The 27,328-nt window shown below is 39.5% G+C and overlaps 1 protein-coding gene across 10 annotated transcripts in view; it reads right to left on the reverse strand.

Annotated features, from left to right (window-relative positions):
• Window positions 1–1,911: 1,911 nt before the first annotated feature.
• The window catches only part of UNC13D (unc-13 homolog D), a 60,090-nt gene continuing 34,673 nt past the window's right edge, over window positions 1,912–27,328 (reverse strand). For all 10 annotated transcript variants that reach the window (XM_088133357.1, XM_088133362.1, XM_088133358.1 and 7 more), the window contains 18 exons: window positions 25,858–25,948; window positions 25,385–25,441; window positions 24,149–24,246; window positions 23,372–23,423; window positions 22,775–22,905; window positions 22,201–22,321; window positions 20,724–20,867; window positions 18,556–18,654; window positions 18,264–18,470; window positions 17,383–17,451; window positions 16,649–16,728; window positions 14,524–14,629; window positions 14,345–14,416; window positions 10,839–10,922; window positions 9,086–9,206; window positions 6,799–6,922; window positions 6,323–6,528; window positions 1,912–2,305 (listed from right to left, as the gene is read on the reverse strand). In XM_088133357.1, the coding sequence (XP_087989483.1) occupies window positions 2,199–2,305; window positions 6,323–6,528; window positions 6,799–6,922; window positions 9,086–9,206; window positions 10,839–10,922; window positions 14,345–14,416; window positions 14,524–14,629; window positions 16,649–16,728; window positions 17,383–17,451; window positions 18,264–18,470; window positions 18,556–18,654; window positions 20,724–20,867; window positions 22,201–22,321; window positions 22,775–22,905; window positions 23,372–23,423; window positions 24,149–24,246; window positions 25,385–25,441; window positions 25,858–25,948 (1,969 nt within the window). In that variant the 3' untranslated portion in view covers window positions 1,912–2,198. The remainder of the gene's footprint in view (window positions 2,306–6,322; window positions 6,529–6,798; window positions 6,923–9,085; window positions 9,207–10,838; window positions 10,923–14,344; window positions 14,417–14,523; window positions 14,630–16,648; window positions 16,729–17,382; window positions 17,452–18,263; window positions 18,471–18,555; window positions 18,655–20,723; window positions 20,868–22,200; window positions 22,322–22,774; window positions 22,906–23,371; window positions 23,424–24,148; window positions 24,247–25,384; window positions 25,442–25,857; window positions 25,949–27,328) is intronic.

The raw sequence follows: 27,328 nt of genomic DNA on the forward strand, positions 1-27,328 counted from the left end.
ACTTACATCGTAAGTAGTGGTAAGTAGCTTGAAAACAGATCTGCAGCAGTGAAAGGCACATCAAAGATAGTCATGCACTGGCCTGCAACCTAGTGGATATTATTTTAAAAAGAAATGAAAAATAAAATTCCTAGTATAACAACACTTTTGTTTTGGAGCTGTTCATGCTGTATTATCTGGACTTTTAAGTAAGGATGTCACAGATTTGGCAAAGATGCAGAAATACTGTCTATATGATCACTGTCTTACTTATGGTAGAAAAATATTAAGTACTATAACAGGAAGAAGTTATATTTACAAAAAGTAAACTTGGGATAGTGACCACCTAAAGATAAGCATTTCACACAGCATATGAGTTATGGAAGTCACATCGGCAATATGCAGCAGTGACCTTAGCTTGAAAACAGATTTATTTATCAAGAGCAGATTTAGTAAGCAAGAAGTTGACTAATAAGTGGTACGAAGCCTGAGGCCCAGCGGTGCTCTCGTACTTCTGCTTGCCTCAGAATCAGGAGAAAACTGCTAGGCTATGCCTATTCCCAGAAAAGTAGTAACATCTGCTCTGGTTGCATCCATAGTGATTTAGGCAGCAGGTCTTTCAAATCTGCCTCCAGTCCTTTCTGTGACTTCACTGATAAGTGGTTTAGAGCAATACATTTTAATACGCCTGGATCTTATTAGTGAAAAACGTGCTTTAATTATGGTTAGGAATGTTTAAATACCCTTAAATGCGCTTCAGGATTGAGTAGCCATGTCTACACCCTTGTGGAGAGGATAAGTTAGGGGATCCAGACCTAGGGCTACACATATGCAAGGCTGTCTTCTAATCCTGTGGAAACATCTTTGAAGTATGACGGCTTTAACATATTCAAAGCAGCCATCATGAGGCTTTGAGCTCCCCCCTTCCAGCTTCTTCCCTAATCCCGAGGACTAGATTCCTTTCTCACGTGGTGAAAAAGCATGTCTTAGTTTTATTTAATCATTTGTCTTGCTCTTTCTGATGGGAAAGAGAAACCCGTTGAGAACCTTAGTCCGCTTAGTATTTTTCTTCTTTTATGGAAACCTTGTTTAACTTTGGGCACTGGGGCACCGAAAATGGGCTCTCTCAGAAGGAACAGCACGCAAAGCTGCAATATTGTTGTCATGGCAACACAGGTCATGGCAGGGGGGGGAAATGACGAACTTTGAAATATATGCCGACTCTTCATGAAATACTGTGTTGCTTGTCTTCTTTCATGCTCCTGGATTTATTTACCTGAGGCTCCAGTTCACAGCAGCATGACTTTTCCTTCATGCTGCAGAAGCAAAGACATTTTGTTGTTCCCACCCACCCAACTTCTGCTTTTGTAATGCGTGTCATTTCAGGCCTCAGTGATACCCTAGGAGACAACTACAGCTTAGAGCTATAACAAGAACAGTAGTGTTGGTAGAGGAAAGGATTGTACAATAATTATTAATACATCCATTGCTTTCAACCACAAGGGTTCTCCTATTTATTTTTCAGCCCTCACTGTGCTGCAATTATGAAAACTGTGCCCTGGATATAAAGAGGTCTGGGAGCTGTTACCAGCAGTTTCTCAGTTTAACTGCTTTTTAAATCAATGGTGCTTAAGCAGAAGTTAGTCCCAGACTCTGTAGCAGAAGACAGTGATAGATAACACATCCATTTTTTTCTCCTCCCAAATGTTTATTTTCGTTCCTTTGGGAGCCCCTTTCCCATGCCATCTGGAGCACAGAGCAAGGATTTCCTGCAGAAGTTCCACGAGAGGCTCATCCCAAGCTTCACGACTCAAGCAGCCTGGCTCTTTCCAGCAGAAGTACATCGCTCACATACTGATGGGCGCAGATCCGCTTGGGACCGCCTTAGTCTGCATTTGGTTCTTTTCAAACTCCTGCGGCAAGGAAAATATTGGGTGGGGGTGGGGATGGGGAGACATGGCTCCTTCCTGTTGCCCCTTAGATGAACATAGATCAGATTTCATTCAAACACAACCAGCACCTTGACTTGCCACAGCACTTAAATTTGCGCTGACAAAGAGCTTCCAGCGTCTGGTTTGTTGCATCAAAGCCATGAGGAGCAATAATGAGAGCCTCACAGCTTCCTACTCTTCCCCCGTATGATCCACTGTTGCCATGGCAGCAGAGCCCCCGCTGCACCTTGGTTCAACCTGTGCTTTAACCCATTTTGCTTGACTGCATCATGCCAGCTCCTTGGAATGCTTTGCCCTTTGTCTGCGTAGCTTCACAAAGGCCTGTGCTTCCTTGTCTCCTTTGCGGGTCCCCAGGAGCTTCAGGATGTCATTGCCTAGGACAGAAGAGATTATGTGCTTTTCACTAAGGTACAGCATCGCTGCTATAGCATACTTTTCTCAGAAGATTAATATAAATTCACCTTCCTGCCAAGAAAAGTTCCATTGTTCATTATACAGCTGTCAATGGAGAAGCTCTAGATGTTTCTGGGCAAAGCTTTTATTGTGCAAAAGTAACTTGGCTTCTTCGTTCATGCAATCCCAAGAGGACAATATAGAGAATGGATTCACACCTGTCATGTGATTTGCTCAGTTGGGGCTTCAGTATTATACACAACTCACTACAAATTTCCATTTATGTGTGTCCTGTACGTTCCTGTCTGTTTGCTGCTTTTTCTCTTCCTGTGGAAAAGTTTTTAAGGAAATATTTGTACAATTTGTTCTGATTGCTGATGCTAGATTCCTTGTGGAAGCATATATGCTACATGGATGTCAGTGGTGAAGGCATCACAAAAATTGAGAGGTATAATTTGGGGAAAATACTTCTGTGGTAGTGAAAACTAGAAATATTTACTGGTGGAGAAAAATATCTATTAAAATAGTGCAATTAATGGAAATTAGTTAACACATATAGGGAACAAGGCAGCTTTTTAAAAAAAATTGTTCTGATTTCTTCCTCTAGCACTAAACACTTCTTCTGATCCCCTTCAGTCTTGAATTAGTCTGTGCTTCAATTTGGGAGAATCTTAAAATACATTTTTAAAAGGAGTAGATAAAGAGGGATTTAATAGCTAATCTAATGTCTTGAGTGCTAGGGACTTAAAACATATAGGGTTAAGGAACCAGCAAGCAATCTCTAATGTTTCTATGAACCTTAAGAAAATTCAAAAGCAACCACTGATATAGGCCAGGATCTGTCATAGTCACTTGGAAAAGGATGAAGGAGACTTGGACTTCCAGGAAAGAACGGCAGACTGAAGACTGCTCCACGTAAAGCAGAGCCAATGATTGCAGCTAAAAACAAGGGGTCAGTGAGTAGATCAACTCCTTCAACCCTCTCTGTACAAAGAGAGGACATGAGATTGCCCAAGCTGTGCTCCATATGGTTGCTCCTCATGAGGAAACTGCAAGGCAGCAGTCTCCAGAAGATGGGAGAACCGGGAACCGAGGGTATTTGCCATACTTGCTCCAGCCACAGTTGGAGCCTTTCAAAGGACATTAAGTTCGTACTTCCTTTGCTAATCGCTTTTGGAAATTGCCAATTAATTGCTTTAAAGAAGTTAGACGTCTTCAAAATGACAAGGCTGGAAGCACTGTCTGAGTGCATTCAATCCTTAATATAAGAAAATGAAACTCTATAAGCTTTAAGAGTATAAAATAAACAGCAAAAAGCAAGATAAGGTTTTGGCTATAGAAAGTTTTAAATGGACTAAGGGCTCAGAAAATGTTGGAATATTTGATTTTGAAAATATTGAAAAAATATTTATTCTTTATTCTTTAATTTTAAAGAATAAATGCATTTTCATGGGAAAGAAAAATTATTTTTGATATTGAAGACATAAGATAAGCAACTTATAATGGTGTTCAGAGACATTTTTCAGGAATTGCATCAGGACTTTGAATAAATAATGTCAGCTGTGTTGTGTGTTCTTAGGAACAGTTTGTTCCCAGAAGTTGTTGTTACAGAAAAAGATCTGCAACAAAATTTATCTGATTACAGCGTGAACAAGAATTTGTCATTAGACTTACAAAAAAAATCAGATGAGGCTTTAAAAATTAAGAAGGAAATAAAAATGCCAATCCCAGACAGCAATTGGAATAATTTCTTCTTGCTGGACTTACAAAAGAGGCTTCTTAAAGTTTTGAAGAAAATCAAGTCAAGGATCAATAATCATCTGAATGGATTAAAGAGCAAGACTGTTTTACACAAAAGGAAGGAACACAAAGTTGGCTTATTTGATCAGAGTTAAAATGGGACATGCTGTTATTCTGGGTGGTTCTTTTTGGACTTGCTGACATCTGGACTGGAAAAATTTTGTGTTATTGGATTTGCTTATAGTTAACATGGTGTTTAAGCCTTTTTCCCCACAATCATTTTATGTATCCTAATCTGACAGCATTTAAATTGGCTTTGCATCTAAATGTCCTTTCACTTAAAGTAAGGGATCTTTGTGACTTTGTTCTCTTTAATGGAGAAATTGTCCCTCTTTGTCACATTAAATTTTCTTTTGTTCATACTAGGATACTGGGACCACTTTATGCCTTCTAAATGTGGATTTGCTTACAGTTGAGATATGGAATGATGAGTTTTACATTTGTTAATTAATGTTATTATTTTAGGGCTCTGTTTCGACTTTTTGCTAACATGTGGATTGGAGAAGATGTTACTTACTGGATTTGTCTATAGTTAAGAGTTGAGTTATGGGATGAAGAGTTTTATATCTGTTAATTAAGAGGAAGTGAAGAGATAGTGAAATTGTTTATACTTGTGATGAGGGTGGGAAGTCAATTTTTTAGGTTTTTTTTTCTTTTTTCCTTTTCCTTTTCCTCTTTCTCTTTTCTCTTTTTTGTTTTCTTGCACCTTTTATTCTATTTTTTTCTTTTCTTTTTTAGTTTGTATTATCTTTTACTATTGTAATTAAAACTTTTAATAAAATTATTTTTTAAAAAAAAGGATGAAGGGGAGTTAAGAAAGAAAAAAGCCACAGTAATCTGCAATTTGAAATCATTTTTTGCAAAATGCCCCACGTTTATTATGAGCTCATGTTCTCAAGTCCTTTCTCTAAGGGCCAGTGCAAGCCTTACTCCTCAAACCCTCTTCACTGTATCAAGTACTTAATCCTTACACTACTCTGTTCAGCACTTCTTCAGTGCTTAGCCAACAGGAGGAAACATGGTCATTATATAGGAGGAGCAGCAAAACTGCCCCTCAGAGCAATTGAGGAGAACTAGGAGGTGGGCACAAGACTCACAGAGCATGGCCACAGGAGTCAGGGTGGGATGCCAGAGAATGAAATCCCAATCCCTACCAGTGGGAAATCACCTTCTCTGCAGCTCCAGAAGGCAAAACTGCTTTTGCAGTTGCTGAGGCAATAGCTAATCAGCTTATCTTTCCAAGCCCTAGGTATGCTAAGAATTTAAAACTTTGTACCTGGTGAGATCTTCAGAAACTGTCCGCTCTCAGTTGAATAACACAAAGTTTAAATCAAGTTTTAACCCTCTAATGAAAAGAGAATTACAAGTAATTTCCACTGTGGAGTGGAACAAGAAAAGGATCCAGGTGGAGCGAAGAGTCCCTTCTAAATGAAACAGATTAAAGACAGGCCAATAGAATTTTCTTAACTCTATCTTCTTTAAAGACATTACAGGCCAATCCTTTCTGAGGTTTCATCCCATTATTGCAACAAATGACTCACAAGGTACACAACACACGTGGCTTAGTGATGCTATGTCATTCTAATATGTGTATTTTTCTATGACAATTGGTGATTGCAACTTTCATGCATATTTCAGTATTTCAGTATTTAGTGGTATTAAAACACTCCTGGGAGTGTATTCAAATATTACAGCCAGTTTTTCCTCCACCTTCACAATTGCCTGGGTGAAGGGATAAGACATTTGTGGGCAGGAAATTGGTCCATTTCTTCTTTTTTGACAATGTGTACCAACTGTTATTGTGCCACATTTGTATAGTGTTTTAAAACTTAGACTCCTATATAGCTCCTTACTTTTCCCAAATTATTTTTTATGGAAAGCCTCAAAAACAAGACATTTCATGCAAATCCATACCATTGCCTGACCAAAGGTAGAAGAGCCACCAGCTAGATTAGAATGACTAATAAACTAGTTCCTCAGTTTAGCATGCTGTAACTATAATCACTTCTATTTTAATCTACTGCCTCCTCTCCCTTCTATAGCAAAATGCAAATAACATAATGAATATTCTGACCTATTAACAGCCTAGTTTGTGCAACAGAATAAATAACATTTTTCCTTGATCCTGTTTGAGATGGACTCCTAACCAAAGTGTTTTCATTCCAGAGGACAACATGGAGGATGAGAGAGGTGGTTACCAGCAGTTCCGGGATGAGTTAAAGGTAAACGGATCTGTGGTACTGTGGATGGGTTGATTGACTCTTCAGCCTCATTCATTCCCAAGACCCTGCAGAGTGGGAGAAAAGCTTCTCCCTCCAGGTCATTTGCTCCCACGGTGTCATAGTCAAACACTGTAAGCAGCAGACATGCTCCATCTTGTCGACATTTTTCTGGAGGAACCAAACTATAAGGAAAACCAATAAGGAGATGGTGAAGTCATGATACCTCAGGCATTCAAATAGAAACAGCACAACTCAACATATTCCCCTCCTCCCCCAAAATGGGGAAGAGAGCTCAACTTTATAGGCAGTTTTCTGCACAATACAGCAGGATACCTAAAACATGTCAACCAAAGGAAAAGGAGGAGCATATTAAATTCGTGCTCTTGGTATGATAGCTGTGTAATCTTGGAAGACAACTATAGGACAAGAAAGAAGAGTAGCTTCATACATACAACTCAAAGTCTTCATCAAACAGAGGGTGAAGATTGTTCTTTATGCACTCAGTTGTCCGTGTCGCAATCTCAGGGAACTCATGCTGTGGCTCCAGAGTGAGTTGGATGAAGGGGTCACTTAAGCCTACATGGGGAGGTTAGAAGAAGCAACAAAATAACCACGCAAAACCTACTCATCTATCTTGAACATCTGTTTCTCAAAAAAGCCTCCAAAGTAAGCCACATTCACTTAGTACTCAACCTATTGTAATATACAAGGTTAGGACACAGTAAAGTTCTTATCTTGTTCAGTTTTACTGGAATGTTTGTAAATTGAGGTCAAGTATCACTTTCTTCTCCAATCCTTTCCAATAGGATGGTTAGGATGGAATGGATGAAGCCGCTGTTTTCTGAGTCATTATATCGGTCCATCTTGTCTGGTGCTATGTGGATGCACCACAGTCACATCTAAATCAAGAGTTGGGGAAGTTCTTTCCCACCCCTGTTAACTAACAAAGACAGTCCTAAGCGTTACATGTATTCCAGGCCTTCACAACCTGGTGCTCCCCAAATGTTGGGAACTTCAGCTTCCTATCTTCTACCATGCCAGCAGAAAATTATCCTCATTGCAGCGTCAAGACATTTGGATGACGTGAGGTTGGGGAAAGTGATTTTCCTATGATTTTCAGTGGCTAAGATTACCAGGAATGGAAAAGTGTTTAACTTTCCCTTTTAGAACTTTCCTTGATTTTCTCCAATATTGATCTAATTGGGAAAGGCAAAATACTGCATTTGCACTGACAATGGCTAACATGTCCCAGCTCCTGGCTGGCTGGAATGCTGCAGCAGAGGAGAAAATCTACAGTATGTGCCTGCGCAGAGAAATATACTTGACACTGACAAGGGACCTTGCAATAATATGCCAACCTCCACCACACACACACCCTTGTAATGAGGAGCTTTTTATTATTTCTAAATAAGTATATGCTGTACTGCTAAACTGTGATCATTCTTAAATGCAACTTTGTATTTTCAAACAAACGGAACCTCCTCTATTCCTTCACTCATTGTTTTTTTTTTTTTTCAATCCCGGAATCCTGAAACCCAAAGTGTGATTCATGGCAGGTTTTTAAAAAGACAAGCAAAGCCATGATCCAGAACTGCACTATTTGCAGAGAGATTCAGCAGCACTCAGTCAACATCCTCCTCTTCTGGAGAGCTGAATGAAATGCAGGCAATCTGTTCCTTTCTCTTCTTTTAAGAAAGGAACATGACTTTTGACATCTCGGCATGCTTCCCATAACTGTGTGCAATGACACCCTTAGGATACAAACACATCCACACACATATATACAAACACAGATTTAATTAATGGTGATTGTTACAAGGCTATATAGCAGAAAATTTTTGTTCAGATTAGTCGCCCTTTTAGAAAATATAAAATTCCTTATGTGTCCTAGACACAAACAAAATTAGGAATTGGAATAGCAGAAACCAGAATGCAGGATACATTATGCTATCCATTTGTAAGGCTACCACTGGGCACAAATCTGCTGGTCTGGGTGCACCCAAAGCTATCCATTCTATGGCCATTCCCAAGTTTTTTTTGCACTTTAGCCTAATTAATAAACAGAAAGTTGGAGGTGGCTCGACAAATAAAACCACCTATGATTTTCAGTGGCTAAGATTACCAGGAATGGAAAAGTGTTTAACTTTCCCTTTTAGAACTTTCCTTGATTTTCTCCAATATTGATCTAATTGGGAAAGGCAAAATACTGCATTTGCACTGACAATGGCTAACATGTCCCAGCTCCTGGCTGGCTGGAATGCTGCAGCAGAGGAGAAAATCTACAGTATGTGCCTGCGCAGAGAAATATACTTGACACTGACAAGGGACCTTGCAATAATATGCCAACCTCCACCACACACACACCCTTGTAATGAGGAGCTTTTTATTATTTCTACATGACAAAACATAACAGTACAGAAGGCTGCCATAGCCCGTTCGTAAAATGCACAGACTAGACTGAGCAGGGATATTCTCTGTAGAACAGATAAAATTGATCCTTGAAAATTAAAAGCTGGTTTTGGCTGCCCTTGCATTCTTGACCTGTGGCTAGATTCTACAGTGAAATCAGTTCCACTTGAGTAGACTCTGCCATAAGTGTCAATATGTGGCTGCGCTCAAAACTAAAGTTTATCTCTGAACTCAGCAGTGCCAGCAAGAATCAGTTCCATGCCCCTGTGCTCACGAAGCTAACAATATATCTCCAAACTATCCAGCTCTTTGGCCCAAAGGCTCTCTCACCATTCGAGTCCATAGGAAGGAGATTAACAGCATTGAGTACTTCAACATGCAGTTTTTGTTCTGAGTGGCGGTAAAAAGCTTTGATGGTCACAGCCCCATATTTTTCAGGGCTGGCCTCTTCCTAAGAGAAGAACAACCAGAGAAACTGTCAGGGAAAACGATGATGTGCTGTCCGAGATAAAAAGGGCAAAGAATTAAGGAAGCCAGAAGAAAAACTAAATCTATCCAAAACCAGGAAGTCTGATACCATTGCATTGTACAGTTTTATAACCGTTATTACTTGTCACTAATTAATTTACAAAATAAGTAAACCACATAATTTCCCATATTCACATGAAAGTTGATCACTGGATGGCTTAATCCCTCTCTGATCAACTGGTCATCAAAATGTTAAATTCCAACTTCCATTATTCATAGCCATCACAGACTAAGATAAGGGAATCTGACATCTGGAAGGCCCCATATTGCCCAAAATTCACTTTGCTCAAATAAGCATTTTTCCTTTTCTATATTAACTCATTTTATACAAAGCAATTTGTGCAAAATGCTTCTCTTTTGCACCACTATCCATTGGGTTTCGTTTCCATCCTGAGCAACAAGAAAAATTTAACTTATTTCCTACAAAAATATTTAACATTTGCTATGAATGATGTGGGTCCTTAAAAAAAAAAAGATTGATGAATCAAACAGCACTTTATATCCTGTGGCTCTTCAATATGGTGATCACATTTGAAGAAACCTGAAGCTCTGCTGTACCTCACATAGTAAGTACTTTCTGATAATAGTTTCTTCTGACCTGTACAACTAATTTTAGAAAAAAAATTGCAGCTATTTATATTTGCACATTTATGCATCTGCTCTGAACTTACCTGTTAACCTAAACTGCCCAATAACCATTTTTAAAATGCAAATGAGTTTCCATTTTTTGACATAGTCTTGTTAAACATATCTTCCTGATGAAAGTTATTTTCTAACATAGCAACCAATGCTTCCGTATTACTTTTACTTAATATTTACACCCAGGAACTTTTTAAAAAATAACCAAGGTGGGAAAAATGTATGCTAATGGACTTTCTTCAATGTTAGTGTTTGCCTCACTGTGAAATATGGTGGGAGCAAAATGCCCAAATTCCTTCTACCAGTACTCATGGCAGAATTTTTATCTCTAATGCTTCAGTATAGTAAACTTGAATAGGAAACAGTACAATTCTGCTAAAAGAAAAAAAAAATCTCTCATGGAAATCTCAAATAGCAGCTCTCCAGCCCTTGGTGATCCTGACCAACTCTAACACTTCAAATCTGAAGCTGTAAATCAGTGGTGGATAGCCTGAGATTCCAAGATCAATTGTAGTTCCTCAATCTCTGTGTGTGTGAGTGTGTGTGTGGCCCTGCTCTGAACATAATTCTGAAAATTGGAGACATGGCTTCCCACCAGTTAGAGGTAAGACATAAATGACAACCATTGTGTAAACTCGACAAGAGTTTGCAACATGTTTTAAAAGCAAACTACCCCCAACCTCCCTTACCAATCAGAGAAAGCAGGAAATCCTGGCCCAATTTCTATAATTAACTTATCCCCTTCCTAAAAAAATGTAAGTGCTGCCCCATTATCAAAAGGCTGCCCACCATGCTGTAAGTCAACAGTCGCAGCCTTCTCAACAACTGAACCCAAAAGAATAAGATGAGCAAAAGGAAGGAACAAACGAAAGGATAGTTCATCATATTATTAAACAGGAGCTAGGATCAGTCCCACCTGCTGCTGGATTCGAGCACTGAAATACTTCTGAATAAGTTTTCTGCTGGTGGAGGAGCAAAGGTCCAATTCTTTCTCCAGAGCCTAGGAGAGAACTGGGTTTCAGCAGAAATACTAGCATGTGAATAAAATAAGTAACACATCAGTAAGAGAGACAAACAGAAGCTTTCCCAGTTAGGAGGTGCTGCTAGACCAGAGGCTTTTTACACTGTGGTATTGTTTGTCCATCATCAGCCGCAGGCGAGGTTGCCCTTGACTGCCTGGTGCTTTTGTATATAAGCAAATGATTGATAGAAAAAGGAGGAGGAGAGGAAGGTATTGTATAATATATACAGAGAGAGCAAAACTTAGTTGCAAAGAGTGTAGTCGAAGATGGCAAGGAACTGTTAAGAGACAGAGATAATGCAGAGTGATACTGGTGGAAATAAGCAGTTCTGAAAGGGAGTGAAAAGGGCTCATCAACGGCCTCCCGCAGAGTGAATGGAATTACAAATAGAAGTCCTGAAATGCTTTGGGATGAAACTGAAGTGAGAGACTTCTGGAAGGAATATTTCAGATATTTGCATGGGAATGATAGTAATAAGCCAAAGAGTAGAATAGAAATAAAAATACCAAAAGTGACAATGAGCAAAATTTGGGAAATGCAGTGCAGTTTTATGTCAGGCAGGGAATGTGCAGTTTGTTCTTCAGCAGATCATTGAGAGATTCATGAAAATGAGAAAATTATTTTGTATTTACTGATTTAGAGAAAATAGGCTTGAAATATGGAATGTTCTGCACAATTGTGGAGTTGAAGGTTAGTTACTAAATGCAATAAGAGCAATATACAATAGACATAAAGCATGCATGAGAATAAACACAATGCTTAGCTAATGGTTCAACACAGAAAAGATAGGAAAATCAAGGTGTGTGATCCCTTGGTTGTTTTATGTATTTATAGACAAATGCGTAAGGAATGCTTAAGGTGATATTAGATGTGCTGATTGAAGACATGACTGTGCGTGTACATTTATATGCAGACAATGCCATATTGTTGGCTGAGAACCCAAATGATTTGCAGTGAATGTTGCAAATGTAAAATGGAGTAGGGAGTATGAATCTGAAAATTAAAGTGTCGAAGACAAGGCAGTTAGATTTGGTATGGAAAATGAAGTGAACAATTGCAAGTTATACCCTGTATAAGAGTCTTGATGACTGAAGTGATAAAAAAGCACTCAAAATTAAATAAATAAATGGCAACCCCCTCCTAGAGCACATAAAGAAATTTGGGTTCCTCAGTAGAATGTTTGCTAAAAATGGGGGAAAGGATGGAGAAGTTTTAAGATGTGCAAATCATTGTAGAAAGGGGGACATATGTGGCCACATATGTTGTGAGGAGTGAATGTTTGTCAAAAGATGCAAAATTTATTCTGCTCACTTTGTTATATGAAAGTGAGAACTGATTATCAGGAGAAACATAAAAGTAACATGAATATTTAAGGGTATGTATGTGGTAAAACAAGAGGAGATAGGTTCAAGAATGAATGGGTGATGCACATTGAATACAAAAATGAGTGACCAGTACAGAAGTACAGGTAGTCCTTGTTTAGCGACCAGAGTTGGGACCAGCAACTTGGTCGTTATGCAGAGCGGTTGCTAAGTGAAACCATGACTGTGCTTATGATCTTACTTCAGCTGTCCTTTCCTTTACAGACTTGCGAAGGTCGTAAATGCAAGGATTGGTCATAGTTACTTATTCATCACCATCATAACTGCAAATGGTTGCTAAACGAGGCAGTTGCTAAACGAGGACTACATGTATGTTGAGGTGATTTGGTTACATAGAGAGAATGAATGAAGACTAAATTGCAGAACAAATATAGTATATGAACAAAGAGGGGATGGGTTAAAAGAAAGGGGAAGACTAAGAACATTGTGATTGGATAGAGTTGATGCAATCCTCAAAAAGAGAGGTAGGATGGCTGAAGAACACAAGATAATATATGAAACAGTATATAGACATGCTGGAAACAAGGATGACTTGCAAGGATAAAAATGTATGGAGAGGCAGAGTGAATAGTTTTGGTTTAAGCCAGATTTAGCTATATTTCCATTTCTATTCTATCTTTAATTTTGTTTGCTCATACTCCTTTTTTGTTCATTACATAACCCTGTTTACTCCAAAAGGGAACAGTATGATGGTAGGTATATACTTGCCCGTGGCAGTGGCATTCCATTCATGCATCTAAAGCAGGGTTTCCCAAAGTGGTCAGTATCAACCCCCAAGGGTCAGTGGGACTATCCAAGGTGTTGTTGTTGTTATTCATAGTACTATTAGGGTGGGGGTGTTGTTGTTGTTTCGGTGCTTTCAAGTCAGTATTGACTCCTGACGACTGCCCGGACAAGTCCCTCCAGTTTTCTTGGCAAGATTTCAGAAGTGGTTTGCTATTGCCTCCTTCCGAGGGCTGAGAAGGAGTGACTGGCTTAAGGCCACCCAGCTAGCTTCATGCCTAAGGCAGGCTAGAACTCACAGTCTCATGGTTTCCAGCCTGATGCCTTAACCACTACACCAGACTGGCTCTCTATTAGTTAAAGTACTATTTATTAAATTATTTTCATATAATAAATGTTTGGGGGTCAATGAACAATCTGAAACTTCATGAAGAAGTCAATGAGCTGAAGAATTTGGGGACCCCTGATCTAAAGTCATTTTGTCAGCATGTTTATGTTTAACAGTGTGAACTGAATACCTTGGCCTAATGATTTTGATAATTTCAGTCAATAGCTACAGGGGAATAGTATAAATGACCTCCCCACTCCATCCCCAGAAGATTACAACATCAATGCTATTAACTCTGGCTTAACGCTATTTAAGATGAAGTAGCATCTTCAAAAAGCACAAAAGCTTTCCTTCCACTTCATGTATGAACTGGATCCACAATCTCGATGGGATGGCAATATTCCCATCGCTGCAGACAGGGCAGCACGTGTGATGCCACATCACGGGTGGGCAACTTTTGTGTAAGCCAGAGCCTGCATTTTTAAAAAACATGTTCATGTCTGGCTAACAGCTGCAGTATTTGTGACCATTATGCACTAATGTTATGTGAGTGAGCAGGATGGAACGTTAATGCAGGGGGTTTGTTTGTGTGGAGTAGATAGGAAAAGTAGGTTATATTTTTTAAATGTATTTAGATGTGTGAAGCAAATGTTTGTGCATGCTTAGACTGCCTGTTGCTCAGAAGTTTTTCTGTAAAGCAGGCCTGCATAGCATGTGGCCTGCCAAGCAGCCTTGTGTGGCCCACTGGCATTTTTTCAAAAGTAATAAATTCACCACCACCATTGTTGCTCCCCGAAGACACACTGCTGAGCACCTCCAAGCCTCATCTAGCTAGTCACAGAACAGCTGATCGGCACACCAGGGATTCCTTTGGGGCCCACAACGATTTTTAATTTATCAATGTGGCCCTTTCCCCTCTACAAGTTGTGCAGGCCTGTTATAAGCGGCAAGGGCTGCAGTGACTTACTGTAAAGGCTGGTGTGTGAAGGGTGTCCTTCGACAGTCCACAGCCTTCTCCGTGAAAGCAGAGTTCCAAGCCCTACAGGAGAGGAGGAGAAAGAGAGAGAGAGAGAGACACCAACACAGCACTGAAGCATGCATAAGTCATACCCTTCCTCCTTGGTTTCACTTTACACCGCTAAGTACCTGGAGGGCAAATTGAAATCTCCTATAGTACTCCAATTTTCCAACTTGGTGTTTTGTAGCTTCTTTCAGCAAGTCTAAGGTATGATTCCACAGAAGCTTCAGAAGACTGTTTGGGAAGAGGAAAAGAAGTAGAGATGCACACCAGGTTGCTGGACAAGGCATTTTTAATAAGGCTCAGCAGAGACCAGTACATTTGACCCTGGGGTTGGACTGGGGGTGCTCGTATTAAGGATGCGTGGACCATCAATTTAACTTTTTTCCCATTTCTAACATTTAAAGATATGTCAATGTTGTTTTGTCTTGATTACCTGTTTTTCCATGTTTAAGTTCCATTTATCCCACTCTTGCCCTAGTTGAGCTACTTTCTGATTTGGGGGGGAATATATTTCTCCAAATAGATGACTTTTTGTTTTCAGTTTTACCTAATGAATGCAGATTTTGCAACGAGTGTTCTCATTTTTGTATAGTATTTTCATGAGTAAACTGCATTGCAACATTTAGAGAAGCATGACTTTAGAAGGATAGCTAAATTTCAGTGTACATTGGTTCAAAAATGTGATATCAAGCGTTTGCATTTAAAAGAAAACAAATTAAATTTCACCCCTCCTCTCTATTTCATACCCATTGACCCACCCACACCCTAACCTATATATACACAAATACACATGTAGATCCTCACATCACAGGATCTCATGAAGGATCAGTTAAGGAAGATAAGGCAGCAAGCCAGTCCAGTTCACCAATTTTCTGATTTCTAGAGATTTAAGAAAAAATCCATAGGACGACAATGCAGTACAACCAAAAGGCTGATATTACAAATTTTAAAATGCAAACTTTAAGTGTGCCATGAAAGAGCCTCAATTCTTCTAAACCCAAAGGAAAAGTAACAACAGCCCATGGAATAGGGACATTAATATTCAAAGGGCAAAATAAGATGCCAGTGCTTTATTTTAACAATTTACAATATTTATACCCCTCTTTTCCTCTATTTAATTCACAGCAAGTGCTAGTACCTAGCCAATTTTTGCTGTTCTCAGAAAGCCAAACGGGGCTAGACTTGGTTAGTACTTTTCCCTTTCAGTGGGAGACCACCAGGACATACCATGGCTCTAGGTTAGACTGAGAACTCAAGGAAACACATAGAAGAATGCAAGGGCACTCCTTCCTTCCTTCCTTCCTTCCTTCCTTCCTTCCTTCCTTCCTTCCTTCCTTCCTTCCTTCCTTCCTTCCTTCCTTCCTTTATTTGCTTTATTGGATTTAGAGGATGCCCAATTCCCAAACAACTCTGGGTGACTGACATTTTAAAATTACATTAAAAGAAGGAATCAGAAAAATAAAAATAAACACCTATATCCAAAGACTTGGGGTTTTTTTGCCAAGGGAGTCAACAGTAGCTGGTCTCAACTCAAGGAAGATGTGTTTTTTTCAACTGAATTTAGAAAAAAACATGGTTTCATAGGAGTCACTGAAGCCCCTATTTCTTTTCCATTTTGCCTAATTTTGTTTCTCATCCATCAAGTCCTAAGTAGCCAGAGGGACAAGGATGCATATATAAAGAAGGGAACTTGTCAGAACATGTGATGAATGGCCATCACGTCCTAAGTAGCCACAATTAATGTCTTCTGCATCTAGGAGGCTTTCAGATCCTACCAATGATTTCTTGGTGTATTACCTGTCAATTTAGAAACCAAACATAGATTTCTCTTTCTCCCTCTTGTCCTTTGATCCTGGCAAGATCCTGGGCTGTTCCTCCTGTTTATCCTGACTTCCACAGCCTGGGTCTTTTATCTGTTGGACAGCCCTCAGTTGCTGTGGTTGGATCAGATGCTTTTCTCCTCTCTCCCCCAGCATTTGCTCTTCTTGAATGGCAGGCAAATTACATTTGATCTCTCTTTCATAGCATGGCAAGACATCTCTGCAAAACCCATTTTCCTCCTCTTGTTAATTCCTTTTAGTCTAGGAACACAACATGTGGTTCTGTTTGTGTACCTGGAATTTAGCTCTCATCATTTCTTGCCGCCAACCATGTTGTCTGGGGCTGGCTGGAGCAGGAGTTCAGCAACCACACATTGTTTTTTATCCAGCTGAATAAAAGATTCTCACAATGCCAGCATCCTGACTTTACCTGTTAAAGTTCTCCTGGACCAGGTTCCCGTTCAGATATTGAAGCTCATACTCCAAGAATCTCATTAAAGGCGTGATGCACTAGAAGGAGATGCAGAAAAAGATCCACAAAAACTAAGTGGAAGGAAATAACGTTATCAGCTATAAAACTATATTATTAAATGTGAAACTTTCAAGGAACATCCCACAAGACATACAAAGGGCTTGCTGCAGGTGAAGACCCACATTGCCAGCATAAAATGTTAATTATATGCTGATGCTGACCCAAATACATCCAGGATGCTTCCAGATCAGGATATTCATCAGTTATCCTACTGTAGAAGTCTACAGTCTTCAGTGGAAACCACCAACAAATATTTTTAAACCATTTTTAAATGGTTGTATTGTGGAACACTAACAGTGTGATTACTTTTCACAGACTCATGTGGAATATAGATTTCCCCAAATCTGGACTCTGTCAGTGCATTACCAGATTCTCCCTCATGTCTAACCTGATTCAAAGCAGGGAAGATAAAAGAGGAAAAATATGGGATGTATCACAATAATAATATTTTCATGGGGAAATGAATAAAAAAATAGATAAAGATAGGAGTAGCCTATTGGTTACTGTTATGGCTTTTTGTGAATCACCCAAAAGTAGTTATGTAGGAACAAAGCAAGAGAAAAAAGTGGTATATACTTAGCTCAACAGCTTGTTGTCTTAAAGCAAATTTGCTCTGGCATTCAAATACTCACATCCTCTGGATTGTTGGAGTCATTGGAAACAGACAATTCCTGGATGTGTTGGGCAATTCCAGCATCCAGCTGCCAAAAAACCCCACATGATTTTAATACCATTAAGGAGGAACACAATGTAAATATTAAAAGTTCAAAGCCATTCATATCTACATCATTTCAGGAATTCCATACTGCATCTTAGAGATTTTGTGGGAACATTTTGTTTGCAGTAGAGTCATAATCAAAATCTGAAACTGGGGTATTCGTATGTCACACTGTCCATATATTTAAGCTCCTTGAACTTTTAAGACAGAAAATGTGAGATTTCTCTCTGCTCTCTCCAGTGCCACTGTTCATCACATATACCATTACAAATAGAATTTATTCTATAGAAGCCAGTTTCATGTACAACAGGCTGGTGAATTCAACAACCTGTATAAAACATTCTAGTACTGTAAAGCCTAAAGATCTGTAATGAGTAAAGGACGGGAGTGGAATGGAGTATGGTAGGAAAAGGCATCATTGGCTGATTAACTCCTTAACTGATTAACTGCTCATTGTTAGCATTCTCTGCTTGTTAAGTGTTCAACAAGCAGAGAATGCTAACAATGAGCAGCTGTGGCTACTAGTAGTTAAAAAAAATGAAGCAGTCCTGCTATTTACTCTTTTACAAAGTGCCTTTTGTTTTGGACATTATTGTTTTTCCCATCATCTGTTATTCCAGTAGCACTGACCATACACTTTCCAGAGGCATAAGAACTCAATGGGCTTTGACTCTCTAGAGACAGAGTTTTCCTATAGGAAGTGGACCAAACAAATGTGGAATGGCCCTTCTCCACTGGACTTTCGCCATTTCTAATCACTGGAGTAAAAGAGGAAGACTAAGCCTGTGAGGTTACTTTGGTCGCCAGAGTCTGCATCACTCCTCGGATCTCATTGTTGAGGCAGGCAATGGAAGCCTGAAGCTGGTGGTGCAGCGTGTGCTGGATCTGCTCTGGAGTAATGACAGGTCCAGTGTTCCGTTCCAGGCGTGCCCAGTCCAGTTGTAGGGGCAACTTCAGGATCATCATCCGGAGCTGCTCAATGTTGTTCACCACAACACAGAGCTGGAGGATAGGAGGAAGGTAAACTCAAGTCAATCCATGTGTTCAACCTTGTTTCTTGTACCAAAAATCTGGCTCTACCACTTACCCTGTTTGCTGCTTGTCCTGCCTCATTTCGATTGGATGACAATTCCTCTGCCCTTTCTTTGATCATCCGACAGTACATCAGAGCAAGTTTACACATGTCCTAAGAAATCAGAAAAGAGAAAACTTTCACTGATCAGTCAATGCCATAGGTAGGCTTTACTGCATCCTCCAAAGACAGTTGATTGCCATTGCCCCCTACAATGTACAATGTGGTCAGGCACAGCTGACTCTTCTGTAAGGAAATATCAGTGACGACTGAGTCATGCAAATGGAATGTAGCAGGTTCTAAAGTTAGGGATCTAATCCTTTGCCACAATTCAGCCAGAATCTATTTTTTTCTCTAAGAAAATGAATTTATTTTTTGTTCTTCAGTGAGAAAGAAAGAAAAAAAGTGAAGGACAAAGAACAGAACATTTTGTTGTTGCGTGATTGGCACATTCCCTGAATATATTAAGGATCTTTAATTGCAGATAATGCCTATTATTTCTTCTCTGTGCAATACAGGGTTCCTGGAAGGAAGGCATATTATTAATATTGTAGAGTATTTTGAGCACAAACATAATATTCAATGGAATAGCACAATTTTTTGAAAGCATGGTAAATGGCATGTTAGTGAGATCTGGATTGCAAAACTCTAGACAAGCAGTAGATGGCAGCAAAAATACAGAAAAACTCTAAGTCTTCCTACTCTTTAATGTCTAGTGGTCATGCCCACTCTATCGGCTCTTGTGGGACAGGCAGAAATAACTGGAGACAAGCAGTTCTGCAAATAACCCAACTCTGTGCCATAAAGGGCTTTGTAGGTGAAAACCAGCACCTTGAATTGCACCTGGAAGACTTTATGAGAGCCAGTGTAGCTCACAAAGTAGTGGTGTTACATAGGCTTACAGAATTATACCCATAACTACCTATGTCACTATAATCAGGAACAGCTGCAGATTTGCAAGTAGTTTTCAAAGGCAGCCCTATGTAAAGCATATTACAGTAATCCAGACAGGAGATCACTAAGGTGTAAGTGACCACGAACAAGGCCTCCCAATCCAGGAAGAGATGCTATTGGTACACAAGTTGGATTTCTGTAAAGACACTCCTAGTCACAGCTTTCATCTGTTCTTCAGACATAAGTTGAGAGTCCAGAAGATCCTCCAATTTGCCCACCAGTTCCATCTGGGACCCGCTACCCCACCCAGAACTAATGATGGCAAGTATCCAGATCTGGGAAGCTCTAAAACCCACAGCCATTTGGCTTTGCTAGATTGAACCTAAACCTGTTCTCCTCATCCAGCCCCCATGGCTTCCAAACACTAGGCATCATCAGCATACTAACCCTGCACCAATGAATGATCTCACCCAGCAGCTTCATGTAGGTGTTAAATAGGAGGGAAAAGAGTACAGCCTAAAGGATCCCACAAAGCAGGGGCTTGGGACTAGAACCTGCCCCCCCCCCCACAAGACTAACTGGAATTGACTCTGAAAGGAGGAGGAGAACCACCTCAATGCTCCAGAAAGATACCATGATTGATGGTATAAAAAGCTGATCAGAGATAAAGAAGAGCCAAGATAGATATATACCACCATCCCAGTCCTGCAGGGATGATCCACAAGTGCTATCAATGCCATTTAAGCATTATACCCAAATCTGAAACCTGACAGAAAGGGATCCAGATAATCCACTTTATCCAGAGCCTTCTGTACCTTTGGCTCAACCACCTTCCTCCTGTTGGAGACAGGATGACAATTGTCCAATACCACTGGGTCAAGTGATAGCTTCTAGAGGAAGGGACCACCTCTTCCTTAAGTGCAGGCAAAACTACTCTTTCATTCTGGATGAATTTATCTCCACCTGGACGAAACTGTACATTGTCTCTTGGGAGGTCTTGACCAACCAGGAGAGACATGAATTTGATACAGAGGTGGTCACGCTTACAGCCACCTTTTCAACTTCCCATGTAGTCTACAACCCTAACATTTCCAGGTGATCTCATCTATGCAAATTGCTTTAAAAAATTGCATGGCATATTGTATTTGTACAATCTACAGCTCTTCAGTGTTATTTTTTATGCTGATTTTTCCTTAAACAATTGTAAATTAATATAAAAGTGAGATAAAATTGACTTTTGGCACAGATGAGAATGATCTGACCTTCTTTATTCACATAAATACACATACCTCAACAAATTTCACCATGATCATAAAGGCCTCTTCAGGATCAGGCCAATCCAATTGTTGCCAGGTCTTCACCATCTGAGCATAACAAGTGGATAGGTCAACGGTGGACGTACTGTGTTTATTCAGTTCTCCCAGTGGTGTCAACTGAATAGAAATGAAAGCAGAGAAAGGGAGCAACATCATATTATTAGGGTCAGAATTTAATCTTAAATGTTACAGAGGGTCTTTTGGTTTGGTTTGGGGTTTTTTGGACCCTAAATAGCCTAGACAGAAAATGGGATTTTAACCTCTGAATGTCCTTTCTTCCAATTACTTGACCCAAATCATCATATCTACTATTTGTTCAGTGCATGAAGCAATTAGACATTTGGGGTATTTGGTTTTGTTTTTTCAGAAATTGTGTTGCACAGCAACTCTGAGCAGAAATGCCCTGAAAGGGTAATACCTCTGCTGCAAAGGCCTCCAGTGCAATCATGGGAAAAGCTTTCTGAGATGTAGGAGTATCATTTACAGTATTCTCAAGGATAGTAAGAACCCAAAAAGGTGTTTTGGAAGTGTGCCGGAGGCAGCTCTAGATCCCCAAAGTGTACTAGCCTGAAATTGGTACAGTTTGTTTTCTTCTCAGTGGATTTCAATGGGAGGAAAAAGATCAAGAAAATAAATTTTATTCTAGAAAATGTTGAAAACCATTTCTGTTTCCTTGTCTCTGTCTCTCACGCGCGCACACATACTTCCTGCACTCCCCATTGTTAGGGTTCTGCATTTTTGCCTTTCTCCCAGGACCTTAAGATTTTTCTCTGCACGTTTTGTGCCTTCTACTAGTATATATTATACACTTTGTCATTTTTTTTGCTGTTTGAAAACCCCCAAGGTACAAGGATAGAAACAATAATTGACAATTATCTGTGTTGAGCAACATTTAAAAATATACATATAAGAATGAACACCATTTCTCCTATCCAAAGTAGCACTGTGTCTTTATCTGAATGATGTAGGCATCATGAAAACTTTATGAAATTATGAGTCTTTTAGAAACTTGTGTCTTCTATGTGAGCACAGCAACCAGTGCAATGGATCTGATGTAAGCTCAATGGATCTTACATTGGACCTTACAATGGATCTTACATGGATCTGATGTAAATTCAAATTGCTGAATCCATTGCCGGATAATTATTCAGATTCAGATAATTCCAGAATTGCCAACCACAGGTGTCAGATTGGGTTAAACTGTGTCAGCTAATCATTCGTGTTACACACACCTGCTTCTCTGCAAAAATTATATGCCACAATGTAATTCACAATTTCCATTTTGTTAACCCACAGGCAGAATTAAGTGATGGTGGGATCAGAGATTGATATGATGGTGCTACATAATATACATCAACCATTAAGTGTGTGAAGATAAGAAAAATCTCAGCAAGGAAAAACAGGGAAGAAAAAACAATTGAGCAATGCTTTCCTTTCTGGGTGGGATTACCTGGTCCACTTGGATGGCTCTTTGGGTCCTTTCTAGAGCTATTGTGTATGTCTTCTGAAGCCACAAGGGGATGGCTTCCTTAAACCATAGGTGGAAACCTGTCAGTGCGAGAGGGGCTTCTCTGGAAATAGAAAATAAAAGTGGTTTGTATGTCTCATGGGAAACTAGTCCTTTTAATGTCCCAGTCATTCAACTTAGTTTTGCTCTAGGAATTATTTTTATCCTGGTAACCAATCACAAACTTGTCTCAACAGACCCTCATTGGTTATAAACACTCAACCATACACCTACAAAAGAGTTCACACATCATGCTAAACAATTGCTTAACAGTATTTTACTGAAGGAATCATAATTAGGTTATGCAACACACTAAGCCTAAACTAGCTTGCAAATCGCACTAAGTCAAAAGCAAACAAACCACTTTTTGTCAGTGAAGCATGCAAACCAGGCTATAGTTTCAGCAGTGGAGATTCAATGATCATAACAACATAAGAGTAATCTCAACAGACAACCATAACATATACAACTGCCTAAATGCTGAAAGCAAAGTGTTGTCCTCTGCAGAGATAAACACCTGCTGCACACAAAATCCTTCATGTGATAGAATTCCTTCATGCTGAGATAAAGCTGGAAAAGGCTCTCTGCTGTCAACTGGGACATGCCACTGTCAATCTTGCTCAGCTGCTCCTTGACATAACAAGAAACCTGCAGAAGCATAACAGAACTACAATGGATCAAGATTTTGGACTGGACATTATACACTCACATGTCTGACTGATACATTGAAACTGAATCAGAAAGATCCTGCTAATTGGTCCTAAGTTGAAATCTGAACAAAACTGGCTCAGGAACAAGTTTCATCATTAAAGTGAAACTGATGAATCCTCATTAGAGTGGCTAATTCAAACCAGAGTTCCTGTTCTTTTCCTCAATTGGGAGTACTCCAGATATATGGACTTAGCTCCTAGAACTCTTCAGCCAATATAACCATCACTGAGAATTCTGTAAGTCCACACATCTGGAGGGCACCAAGATTTTGGGAAGGCTACCTTAGAAATTCTGAAGTAGCTGGCTTATTCTTCCACTAGACATTTCCCCAGTATTTTCTGCCTTGTTATGGGATATACTTCTGGTGTCCTCTTTGATACAAAGCAGTGAAACAGCTACTCACCATTTCCTGCATTTCAAGATATGCAATTGAGAAGAGATCTACTCTCATGGTGCTACATTGGAGGAAGAAGGAGAAAGATGTGATCAGAAATTTGCTCATGAGTTTTATCTGCTAGGCTTATTGTTGTATATTAAAGCTAATAGTGCTCATTTAAATGATGCATCTACACAGAACAGATCAGCAACTATAGCAGCCCAGAGGCAACCCAAAAACAGCCCTCTCAGTATTGTTAGCTGGAATCCCATAATGGCTAACAAGGAAGACAACCAGGAAGCTGAAACTTGGACTTGCTGACAAGCCTACTTGGAAGGATAAGAAGAGACCCTGGAGATTTCTCTCCTTAATGCCTTCATCAATAACCCTCCCATAAAAATAGTTGCTGAGCAGGGATGTACAGTGACAATAGTCTCTAATCAACCACAAGAAAATTTCTAGTAAGGTAAATAATGCACAGAGGTCTAACCTAGCCAATTTTATTATGATTTATTTCTTTTAGCCAACAGGCACATGTACTAAAATGTGCACTCATTTAAATAACTGATACACATACACAACGTCCAAGTCTTCTGGGAAGAACTAGCAAGCAACCATATCATTGTAGTGGAATTTTGTACTTGCTAAGCTTGTTGCCCTATCACTTCTGTGATCTGGGCTCAACCATTCACTTTGGTAACCAGTTTGCGTGGCCTTAGAAGCTACATAAGCATTTGAAGAAGTAGTTTGTGACCAATTGACAAAAGCTGGGAGGGAAAAAATCACATTCCTTCAGGGACTTGCCTGATGAAATATTTGTTCCAGGTTTTGTGACACTGTTGGAGATCTGTATTCACCTCCAGAAGAAGACAGACCAGAGCTTTGCCACATTCCTCCGTAGTCTATGTATAGAAAAAAGAGAAACATGGGTCGAGATCTAGCATAAGCTTTATTTCTCCTAGAAACTAAGACACTTTCAGACTAATGAATTTCTCCTATGACTTCCGCACTATCATCTCCAGGGCAAGAAGTTGTTTCTTCACTCTTCTGCTACTTGTTGTTTGTTGCCATTGCTCAGGTGGTACTTCTTAGTGTTAGAAAAGTTGGCTTAACTTACTCAGTGGTATCCTGAGCAGTACAAACTGCTTTTCCATGTTACAGAAGAATCTAGTTTAAAAAGTGTAGTTCTCAGTGTCAGTTGACATCATTCTGACATAACTTTAAACATCATGTTCTGAGAAAGGTAGGAAGGGCAAGAATCCTGAAAGCTGTCAAGAATAAGAGACCTATGTGGTAATGGAGGGTGCTGGTTAGCACCTAATTACCTGGTTCCTCTACTGATTAAATAACCAAGAAATGCTACTGTGGAACTTCAAGCAAGCAACTGCCATGAGACTACCAAGACAAACTGCAGGGTTAATTTTTACACTGTATTGCTTAATTCTCTTGCCTCTGTCTTTTTCTCTGTTATTGGCACTAGGAATAATATGCTATTCTACATGCAAGGGACTGATATTCCAATTAATTATTCTATTATTTTATAATACATTAGTGATAAAATAAAGCTTCTATCGTTTAGTTTTCAGAGTTGCTTTCCAATCATTTTCTCCCTATTTTGAAACAACTACAGTATTTCTCTCCTTTTTGTGGGAATAGAGTTCAGGATCTGCTGAGTATGCATCAGAGCTCTGGGAAAAATCTATACAGTTGCATGTTCATGATAACGTGTTCACATGCATTTATGAGGGGGACACAAGTTCCAGTTACATGCTCATTTTGACAAATATAATTCCTTATCTAAGGCCAAGCTGCTGCCATATCTGTGTGTTTGAGAGGAAAATACTGTTGCAGGCTGTATCCAAAGTTGTGCAGATTAATATGATAGATTGAACAGATACAGAATATAATACAGGAGTATTTTTATCCTGGCTGGGCTAGGAGAAGTTTTGCAAACACTAATGACTTGCCCTTCTAGAATCAATAGGAAACACAATTGAAGAAGATCCCAACATACTCTACAAGGATGCAATTAAGACTTACCTTTACCATCGGCTTCAAGTGTTGCTTCTTCATGTGAAACCACTCTGCTGTTCCAGCCTGAGAAAATAGGCAAGAGAATGAAGAGTTCCACAAGAGCCCTCCACATGCTTCCATTTATTAAAACACACACACCACAAAGGCAGACATTGGTCACATCTGGATATGTATGGAATATATAACTTGACAGAGGTCCAAGGGTGGAAGGTCTGAGATCACAGTTAAACCTTTGTGCCTTTGAGCCTTCTGTGAAACAGAATCTGTAGCTGAAGAAAAGCGGAACTGTACATTTCTCCATAAAGTGAACATGTATAAATCCAGGTGATGAATTTTGACAAGGAAACAGAATCAAAACTGTTTCTTTTTACCCGTCCCTGGTGAAGGAGACCACATTAAAATCTTCAAGGCCTCAGAAATACTAAGAGCAAAATCTGTAGGCCTGAGACATCACAAAACATCACGAGATGCCTTTTTACCTTAAGTGCCTCTGTGACCATTTCTTCAAGATCAGGAGTCAGAGTACAAAGTTCTTTGAAGGCTTTCATTTTACACATCTGAACTAAAACCCTGTGAAAATGAAAAATCATGGCTGAGATCTGATGCAATTGGGAGAAAAGTTTTGTTTCTCTCTTCCATGACCCACATGCAAAAGTTGCCACCACTTCTCTTTTAATCAGTCTCAGATGCAAAATATCCTGAATCCATTCACTGGCAACTCTAGAGAGAGCTGAGAAGAAGAAAAAAGACATCTAAAGACCTCAACAGTTGCTGCTAATCAGTATAGACAATACTGTACTAAGAAATATCAGTATCCCCCTATAAAGCAGCTTCCTATGTTCCTGTTAACCCCAACATTGTCATGCAATCCCTTTCTTTAGGATGTATTATAAAGAGATCAGGCAGCAGCCTGTTCCAACAATAAGCCATGATCTCCAGAGACATGGAGGTCAGTATTTGTCAGCCCTTACAACATAGACCAAACTAAGAAACCAATACTGTGTAGGTCAGGACTACTTTTCTTGTAACTGCTATAGTAACAGAATCTTGCAAGTCTGAATGTGCTTCCCCCCTCCCTCACTTTATCTTTGTGTGAACTGGGAGAGGCTTGTCTGAGAGATTTCTCAAGTTATTTTCTTGGCCTGGGCTCAAGACTCACTTATCTGACCATTGCCTTAGTTGTGGTTCTTCCTCCTGTCCTTCAAGGCCATTCCCTCTTTCCTCTACAGTATTATAGTAGCTCTGGTCTTTTCTGTAGGAACACTTCCAGGAAGCACTGCTGAGAGATTTTTGCTTTACCTCATGGCTACTGATGTCCTTCAGGCTTCTCTCTTTTCCTGATGCTTTTTAAACTCCAGGAAAGATTAGGCTCTTTCTCTTTTCATCTTCTAGTCTCACAGAACTGACATATGCATTTTAAAGTGATTTTTGGAAGGACAGGGATGAACAAACTTGAATTTCATTCAGACAAGACAGAGGTACTATTCATTGGGAAGACTGATAATATGGCTGGAGATTTAGAGATGATCTTGGATAGAATAGCAAAATCCAGACAAATAAGGCTAGTGCTTTGTTTTGTGGCATGCTTGCTTTCTGTTCACTGTTTCCATTAAAATAACAAAAAAAGAAAATAAAACTAGGCACAGCAGTGATCTTGGCGATCCCAAGGGATGGGTCAACAGCAGGTACATTTCTGTCTCTGGACACCATTTGGGGGAATCAGGGCATAAACTACGAGCTTTGGTTCATGAAAGCTTCTATCATAATGAATGCATTAGGCTTACACCACCAACAAATTCTTTCACGTTGTTATGTGAAAGAAATATGGTGTCAGTATATTGAATGTAAATCATATTGTACAAGGTAATTTGTGGCCACTTAATTGAACAGTAATGCTAGTGAGAGAATATCTATACTTGAAGAACGTTGGTAGTTTTCCTTCTATCTCTG

Source organism: Python bivittatus, unplaced genomic scaffold (assembly GCF_059951505.1).
Source record: "Python bivittatus isolate LINGU-HERP-01145 unplaced genomic scaffold, Pbiv_v1 ctg000080_np1212, whole genome shotgun sequence".
NCBI lineage: Eukaryota > Metazoa > Chordata > Lepidosauria > Squamata > Pythonidae > Python > Python bivittatus.